The sequence below is a fragment of the Drosophila navojoa genome, chromosome X (genome assembly GCF_054131105.1).
Source record: "Drosophila navojoa isolate 15081-1374.11 chromosome X, UAZ_NAV_1.0, whole genome shotgun sequence".
In the NCBI taxonomy this organism is placed as follows: Eukaryota; Metazoa; Arthropoda; class Insecta; order Diptera; family Drosophilidae; genus Drosophila; species Drosophila navojoa.
The window spans coordinates 23546030-23555185 of record NC_142895.1 but is presented as its reverse complement, the minus strand read 5'-3'; the positions used below and the strand labels follow the sequence as shown (position 1 = coordinate 23555185).

The window sequence follows — 9156 nt, the reverse complement described above, 5'->3', positions numbered from 1 at the left end:
TGTAAATGGCAGCGCAATCAGCTGATAGTGTTGCAAAGCGCGCGCGCTGAGGCCGAATTTCAAATACGTATGGACAGTGGTATGGATAATGTTAAATGCCAAAACACAATTTGTTTATACATATATAAATGCACATTATATGTGATTACATTTATTGTATTGTTTTGTTTATTTTAGACCTGGAGAAAAAGTACAGCTTTCGCGGTGAGCAAAGTAATCAGATTCGTGGCAGTCGCCATGCCCAGTATTTCACCCATATCCTCGTCCAATGTAACTAAATGTTGCTTGCCAATCATCACCTGCGGCCCGTAGCGATTGCGCAATCCTCCGGCGGATTCGTTATGCGGCTTATAAATGTACACATGGCGCTGAGCCTCCGCAATTACAGCAAATTCTAGATCGGGACAGCAGTCAGTGAATTTGCGCTGCTGCTTGGAGGCCTGCACATAGCCAAAAGCATGTAAATTGCCTTCGTGGCGGACCTTCCAATCTGATGGATTGACTGGCTGGTAGGACTGTAGCCAGAGGGCGGCGTCCACGCCCTCGCGTGTAGCGAACGCTGCAGGATACCCAGCACGCAGCGTGGTGGTAAACAGCGGCGGACTATACCCCAATGAAATTTTGTGTGTAATTTCGGAATCGGTGATATTAAAGCGAACTGAAAAGAAATTTGGAGAGCATTAGGCAAAAAATAATGTGTTCCATATGCTTGTGCTTGCCCATATGGATCTCCTCTTCGTCTGTGGCCATAGCAAGGTCGCATTCCTCAAGGGGCTCCTCCAAATTTGGTATTGGCAGACGTTCTGGCTCAGCTTCTGATGATTCTGGCTCTTCCTCGACTCCCTCCTCAAAGGGATCATCCTCATCCGCGTCCTCATCCTCAGACAGAATCAGTTGCGGCCATATACCAGGTTTCTCTTTGACCATCTTTAGCATCGCTCTATCATCTTCCAAGCGAATGCTGGTGAGGTCATCACGGACTCTCGCATAGAGTGAGCCACTCAGCAGCGTCTGCCCATACAACTTTAATTTCACGGTGGTGGGGCTGCTGCTGAACTCGTAATCTTCCAGGCTGATGAACGCGGGCTCAAAGAGTCTTACGACGATATCGTTTTCTGTCTGGGTCCAGAAATATTCGGAAAAAGAAAATTTATCTATCTCCTCTAGGGCGTCCGTGCGGGTCGCTGCTGTCGTTTTAAGTTGCCCATTGCTGCAAACTATGATGGATTCAGAGCGTGGTTCAAAAGCACAGTAATAAACCCCGCCTGTGATCTGTAGTTCCTCACGTTGAAAATATTTCCAGACGGCCGCCTTCTGATTTTCCAGCGCCCAGTACGACCAAGTAAGCAGCACCACATACCGGTCCATCGACTTCGAGCGCGTCAAATGCCCGGAAACCAGAGAGATTCGCTTGCGCTCCTGCATAATGTCTAGCCTGGCATCGTACAGCACAAAGCCACGGAACTCGGTGTTATCCGTTACACGCGCCTGGGTCACTAAACGCCAATCTGTGTGCCGCCTGCGATCGCCCGTCTCGAGCAGAAAGTAGTTGAGCTTGCCGTCGCACAGCACACAATACTTCTCGGAGATAAAACGTAAAGTATAGTTATAGTCTCCAGGTTTGTAATGGCCATCTACGTTATCCTCGAACTGCATTTTGTAAACGACCAGCGGCTCGCGTGCCTTGCCGCGTATCTCGTCATACGAGCAGTAGACCACCTCATGGTTTGTATTTACGAAATAGGTATTGCTTCGGGACCAGGGATCGGAGAAAAGCAAATTGTGCCTGGCGAACAATTCGGTATGCAGCCGCGAATATTCACTTTCGTGCATCTCGTATTTCAAAGGCTTGTCTTCGATGTCTTGGCGCACGATCGGCACCGGATCGAAGCTGAGCTTGTAGCCATCGAAATTGTGACACAACAGATTGCGATCGACCTTAAGGTCCACCACAGTCGCCATTGCGAATTAATAAACTCCTTCCGTCGAGATGATTTCTGAGAAAACAAAACTTAGATTGAATTTGAAGTTTCAATTTTACAGCGGTGCTGTAAAGTTATAGACAATATTGTCTGTTATGATATGACAATATTCTCTGTTTATGGTATGTTAGCATGCTGTTCGATTAACTCATTTGTGCCAGCATGACATTTAATACTCTATTGTATGTGTTAAGAAAGTTTTGATTGGTAGAGCTAATAAGTGGGCTGATATTATTGATATTATTATGGGATTGCACATATTTATCGTTTACATTTTGAAGAAAGTTTTAATTGATATTTGATATTTGATATTATGATACTATTGATGATGCCAAACCAAAAATGTACGTAACTGACAAAAATTACATAAATAAAAGTTGCTTTCGATTGAAACTCTACTATCAATTATTTTTTACGATTAATATATTATATAATAATCTGATAATATAATTATATAATAATCTGATAATCATCGGAACTATCAGATAGCTGAAGCTACATTTTAAACAAGTCTAGAGTCATCCCAGCATAACCACTGACTAGCCAAGGCATACGTGTTCTTTGCAACTCTGCTTACACAGTGTTGCACAATGAGAACACAAAAAAAGTGTTGACACGTTGACAGAACATTTGGTTCGTGTCTTACGAAGAATTAATTACAATTATTTTAGTATTGGCATATTTAGTTAACCACCGAGGCGCAAGTCAGGCGAAAAAAACTGCTGCAATAACGTTAGAAACAGGTAAGCAGAGCAGCGCATTCCGCACAATTAACTAGAATTGTAATAATTCAATTTTTCCTATGCATATGTGTGTGTCTGTGCGTGCGGACGTGTTTTGCAGTTTAAATTGGGCAAAAAAGCCGAAACCGAAGATTCCCGCGAACGCCCGGAAAACTTACGTCTTAAGTCAGCTGCTGTGTGGCAGCAAAACCTTCATTTAGTTATTAACCAGCTGCAAACCAAATAGAGGAAGATATATAGTAAGGATGCGAAACGAGCAGCTGAACAGCCAAAGGAACGACACCAGCATCAGCAAGAGCAAAAATAACAAAAACTTAACTTCAATGCTGTGGCTGTCGCTGGTAGCACTGATGGCTCTGCTGCAGGGCAGCGCAGCAGTGGAGTTCACGTTCGATTTGGCGGACAATGCCGAGGATTGCTTCTACGAGGAGATCAAACGCAATACGAGCGCATATTTCGAATTTCAGGTATCGGCTGGCGGCCAGCAGGATGTGGATGTGACACTGAAGGATCCACAGAATAAGATTATCTATTCGCTGGAGCGCGCGACTTTCGATAGCCATCAGTTTACGGCCGAGATAACTGGCGTTTATACGGCCTGTTTTAGCAATAAATTCTCTGCGTTCTCGCACAAAATCGTCTACGTGGACTTTCAGGTAGGTGACGAGCCGTCCCTGCCTGGCGTTGACGAGCACGCCACGGTGCTAACCCAAATGGAGACGTCGGCTCAGGCAATACACAAAGCACTTAACGACATACTCGACGCCCAGACGCACCATCGCCTAAGAGAGGCCCAAGGACGTAAACGCGCTGAGGACATCAATCAGCGTGTCATGGTCTGGGCTTCCTTGGAAACGGCGAGCGTCATCCTGATCGGCCTCGTCCAAATCCTAGTGTTGCGCAACTTCTTCACAGATCGCAAGCCCAGCCAGGCGCGTTATGGACGCCTCTAAGGGTAACACTCGAGGCAGCTGGAGCAGCGAAACTATCTCTAACATAATACACACATACACACGAACACACACACACACATTTATACATAAATATAAATACATATATTAAATTTTTTTTTTTAATCGTAATTTTATTAAAATTGTTTTCACGCCAAAAAACCCTCACATGTATTCCAAAAGCTTGGCGCCGCACGCCCCATACACATTAAAAAAGAGAATGTTTTTCTTAAAAAAAAAGCTACAACAAAACTCTTAATTGAAAATTGCGAATCAGAAGAATATTTGTATGTAAAAATTGTTTTGTGTTTTGGAGACTTGTGCAATGCCTGAAGACGAGTGTGGAGAATGGCGCCATAAAAGGTTGTTATTAACGCTCGCCATAAATTATGTACGCTTGTTATGGCACATGGGCAGGATGCCCCACGCTCTTGTTGTTGTTGTTCCCGTCTCGCCTTGCAGGAAGCGGCTAGAGATTACCTAATAGGCGGAAGCCAAAAGATTCACTGTGAGAGACAGGGATGGCATACATATGAAGTTATTGCTGTTGCCGTGGCATTTTGCACCGAAATCATCAAATTTCGATCAAAATTATTATTACAGTTCGGACAAACTGCCACAGGGCCAGACGGCGAACGGTATTCACATAAATAAAGAAAATAAAAATAAGAAACAATACAATAGTACAACAACTGTATCAACAAGAGCGTCAGAGCAGTAGAGTAAGCATACACTCACTCACTCACACACACACTCACGCGCGCATACACTGCAGCGTGCACTGTTAGCTTAGCTGGGCTCAGCTGAGCGACGGCGAATTCGTCGCGGCAATTTCGTCTTCGGGCTCATAGTTCAGCCGTCGCGATTTCTGCTAGCGAAGAGCGAGTGCAAAGCGCGAGGGTATGCACGACTGAAAGTTGAACTTTATGGGTTATTAAATAGTTAGCTTGAGTATTTTATAAACTGTTTATTTTTCAGTTTCAATTTCACGGTGAATATAATAAATTGTATATGATGTATATTTGTGCCATCAATGGCCATCTTTGACAACGCAAGCTATACACTCTTAAGTCAGCGATGTGTACAGGGTATTTATAAACAAACACAATAGAAAACACGTTTTGTTTCAACTTCGATGACAGTGTTCATTTAAATGAGCCACAATTTGTGCTGCAACAGCAATTTGAGCGACGCTGCCTGACCTGCTGCTCCACTACACTACAGAGCAACAACAGCAGCTGCCGCTCACTTGCCACACACACACACACACACACATGGATACGGGCATGCTACATAGGTCGAGGTTGTCGCGATTTTGGATGATGCTTCCTCGTTGGCAGCTTTTAAAATGCACTGAAATAAGAGAGACCATTCGCCTCATCGCGATCCAGGTGCTCTAGCTGGCGCATACCCTGGAATTATGAAATAAGTGGGTTTTTATCATTCATTAGATATGCTGAAGAGAATTCATTTAACATCGATATCTATCGAGCGTTGGAGTGTTTTATCATCTTATATGATCGATAAAGATATGATGAACTCGATAACTTCTAGCTCGATAAATTCTAATAAATCATTTGTATGAGATATGCGCCCTAAAAGTATATGCCTACCTTCTACCAATATTTATTTTTACATTTTTTACGATTTGTTATGTTCGGGATGGATATGTATATGATTTCTGACCAATCCTTAGAAAGAGTTTAGTGTAATGTAATTTTAAGTTTTAGGCTTGGCATTAAAAACTGTGAAAATTACATGTTTTCGATTTCGGTACGACACACCCCTAAATGGGCGCGCATCATCAGTGGAGGTTTTTGGCTTTAGGAGACTAGAAGATACAGATTTCTACTGTTTGCCATGATCTCTTCGACTATATCCCTTAGCCAATTCCAAATTGTAAATCCTTAGCATCTTAGGTTATAGTATTTCTCTTCTAGCATATATAGTATCTAATATTTGCTACGTGAATTGTAGGGGGAAGATCGTATGATGTGTGAACATAACTTTTAAAGACGATATGTATATATATGATCAAAATTTCAAGCTTTCTAGTTTCAGTAGTAGACGGACAAGATGAAAATATAATATGTATAAATTATAATGTTCATAATCAATTTAATAATTTGACTTTATCAACAGATATAATTAAATTAGACCTTTACCACAGTGATACAAAATAGGTTTACATATATAGCCGTTCCATTTGAACTTGGGATCCATAGAGTAGTTCGTTGCTTTAACTGAAATATATGTATGCCATGTGTTCAAACAAAGTGGCAGCTATGATATTTATGATATTGCCCATATATCTTTTGCGTTTGTAACTCTGTCGCTATGACTATGTATGTCTGTGGCTCTTACTCCCAGCTATTTTTGACAAACTATCCACTATATCAGCATGAGAAACGCGCTGCCATTGACTGTTGCCATGTGAGAGACGGCGCTGAGGCAATCGTTTTAACTGCTGTTTTTCTTTATGCTATTCAATCTCTCTATGTGGATATACATATATATATATATATATATATATAATATATGTATGTATATACGTATAGCATCTGCTTGAGCTTCGTTTCAGTTCAATGAGTTGCAACTGGCATTAGGAGTTGTGGGATGACTCTCATCGCTGTGCGCTGCACTCCATTTGGCTTTGGCTGCAATTTGAGGTTTTCCGACGCTTTTCAGTTTTGCCATTTCTATTTGCCCCCCGCCCCCGCGCTGTCGCACGTGTGTTGTGTAAGTGGCGACTGATTGCAGCTTTATGATTGCATTTTATTTCGCTGACAATTTCCATTTTGCAATTCGCTGCGTGCGTAAGCAGCGGCTGAGTGGGGGTGGGGGTGGAGGCTATGAAGGGGGATACGAGTTATAGCTTAGCTTGGCTTTATCGTCATTTCATTTGTATTTTGTTGAGAGACAAAAGCATGCGCAACATTTAGCCATTCAATGGGCCCGTAGTTCGTTAGCTTTTCAGTTAGTTAATTTCCCTGGTATTTTCATAAAAAGCCCCGACCCCAAAGGCATATCTTATCAGCAGTAAAGGTGTGCCTTATCATAGTTGTGGCACTTGTCTCAGGTGCTTTTACTATATTGAATATGTACTTCACACTCGCTTCTCCTCCGAGTAACGGTAATTGCAATTGTTTAGTTGAAAATTTATGTTTTCAAAAATTGTTATTGGCTTTTTTATTTTTTAATAAATATAATTCACCCAATTGAAAAATGGTTGTATTGAATATTTGTTAATTTAAATATGATAAAATATATAGTAAATATATAGTAAGAGTAGAGTAATAAATTGGGCTATATTTTCAGGGGTTTTTTGTATGAAGTTACCTCTTTTAGTAACCGTAAAAATTAATCGTGTGAGTCCCATATTATAATAAAACCGCCTCACTTCTAGGTAGAGCTAGACAGAGCTGTTTTTTGCACTGACTTGCAGTGCATTTCAACCAACTTTCCACTTAATACCAATAATTCGTGAATAAAACGGAATGGATCACAACACTTAGATCAGATTGGAGTCCAGTTAAATGGAAATATTACAAAATAGGCATACAAAACAAAAATAAATTAAGTAGTCTAGATTGAAATTTGATTTACATACATATATGTAGGGCCGTATTGACCCTCAGGTAACCCCATCAATTGAGGGTCACCTGTTTTCACGTTCGTTCCCTCATTTTTTCGATTTTAAAGGAATCTTTCATTCCTCGGGGCCCTACATTTACATATGTATTCTGGCAGATAAGTGCACTCACTGGCTTATCACTTCACTCAGTTAAAACATAGAGCTAAGTCTAAGGGAATAATAAGGAATGATAATAACGAACTCAGAACTCATTACACTTATTATTTGAATTCGCTAGCACGTAATACTTATAGAAGTAAAATGAAAAACTAAAATAAGATTATTTAATTACACTTTATATTTATTTCTTTTAATTAAATAGTTTTCTTTAAGGAATGTATATACCTTTGCCAAGTTCCGTATAGAAGAAGATAAGGAAAGTCAGCACTGCATTGGAAAAGTACAGCATGGCATCGAAGAAGATAAGATCATAGAGCATAAGAGAAGGTAGGAGTATAAAATATTATGGGGAAGAAAAGTGGGAATTGAAAAGAAGAATGCCTAGGGCAAAGTCACGAAAATTGAAGAGCACATAAAAATAAATAGAAGTGAACAGAAAGAAATTGATTAGTTTAGAGAATATAAGAGAATTTAGGGCAAGCAATAAATGAATTAAAAAGAAGTGGGCAATGGGGAGAAAAGGAAAAAGCAGAATGAAAGGGAGTAGAAACATTAAAGCAAGAGTAAAAAGCTATATTATCTACTTAAAAGCTATATTAATATTAATATTATATATGGAGATATTTATGGTTATTTATGTACATATATTTCTGACAAATTTGGAGGTGTTAAGTCAAGATCCTATCCTGTAGGTCTTGAGGGTGGTGGCGTTTCAGTCTTCTCCTTATATTTCTACGGTGGTTGACTGCAGAGCCTAGTCGTCTGGCCAAGGGAAGGACATAGAATGGGAGAAGAGAACAAGGACAAGAAGTGGAAGGAGAAGAAGTGAAGCAAAAATATGATATTAGAGAGAAAGAGCGTGAGACATAGAATGAGAAAAAGAGAGAGATTAAGACAGAGAGACAGAGAGAGAGAGAGAGAGAAAGATAGAGAAAGTGAGACAAAGAAAGAGTAAGACAGAGATAGAGAGAGAGTAAGACAGAGATAGCGAGAGAGAGAGAGTAAGACTGAGATAGATCGAGAGAGAGTAAGACAGAGATAGAGAGAGAGTAAGACAGAGATAGGGAGAGAGTAAGACAGAGATAGCGAGAGAGAGAGAGAGTAAGACTGAGATAGATCGAGAGAGAGAATGACAGAGATAGAGTGCAAGACTGAGATAGATCGAGAGAGAGAGAGTAAAACAGAGATAGAGAGAGAGTAAGACAGATAGAGAGAGTAAGACAGAGATAGCGAGAGGAAGAGAGAGTAAGACAGAGATAGAGAGAGTAAGACAGAGAGAGAGAGAGAGACAGAGACTACGATAGAGAGAGAGACCTGATGCATCGCATATTTTATCATGCTCATCAATAATTGCCGCAATGAGATCAAAATACATATGTTATGGGAATATAAAAACGAAATTATATTAATGAGATTTGATTAGTGCTTCTCTACATCATGTATTGAATACATTCATACATACACATGCATTAGAATCGAATATATAATTCCTATAACTTATCTATTCTTTATTAAAATAATCATTAAAGATTGAATTATGATAAATCTAAATACATGATAATGATGAATAATAATCAATATATGCTTTACATATTTGTAATATTGAACTTATGTAATTCACTTTGATTACATATTCCATGAGGTTTTTCGCCAATGAACCTAGCCAGGTCAGGCAGCTGCTGTGCATCGATTCAAGTCGATGGCGAGCTGATGTGCTTGCGGTTGGC

The 9156-nt window shown here is 40.3% G+C and overlaps 2 protein-coding genes across 3 annotated transcripts; one reads left to right on the top strand and one right to left on the bottom strand.

Moving 5' to 3' along the window:
• Positions 1–121: 121 nt before the first annotated feature.
• Positions 122–2072, bottom strand: LOC108655739 (nudC domain-containing protein 1). The gene is made up of 2 exons (XM_018107518.3): positions 720–2072; positions 122–658 (listed from the first exon to the last, which is right to left on the bottom strand). The coding sequence occupies exons 1-2, from the start codon at positions 1960–1962 to the stop codon at positions 174–176; spliced, it is 1728 nt and encodes a 575-aa protein (XP_017963007.1). The 5' UTR covers positions 1963–2072; the 3' UTR covers positions 122–173.
• A 492-nt stretch (positions 2073–2564) lies between these two features.
• Positions 2565–3838, top strand: p24-1 (transmembrane emp24 domain-containing protein). 2 transcript variants are annotated; one of them, XM_018108519.3, is made up of 2 exons: positions 2565–2725; positions 2845–3838. In XM_018108519.3, the coding sequence occupies exon 2, from the start codon at positions 2971–2973 to the stop codon at positions 3676–3678; it is 708 nt and encodes a 235-aa protein (XP_017964008.1). In that variant the 5' UTR covers positions 2565–2725; positions 2845–2970; the 3' UTR covers positions 3679–3838. The 2 variants fall into 2 exon arrangements, with proteins under 2 accessions (XP_017964008.1, XP_089120272.1); XM_089264146.1 differs by having other exon boundaries at positions 2826–3838.
• The last annotated feature ends 5318 nt before the right edge of the window (positions 3839–9156 follow it).

Bases quoted from the DNA above. Each gene is read 5' to 3' on its own strand.
- LOC108655739 (XM_018107518.3), bottom strand. From the start codon at position 1,962: ATGGCGACTGTGGTGGACCTTAAGGTCGATCGCAATCTGTTGTGTCAC. The intron at 659-719 runs GCAAGCACAAGC...ATTTCTTTTCAG, and splicing joins CGAAGAGGAGATCCATATGG to TTCGCTTTAATATCACCGAT.
- p24-1 (XM_018108519.3), top strand. From the start codon at position 2,971: ATGCGAAACGAGCAGCTGAACAGCCAAAGGAACGACACCAGCATCAGC.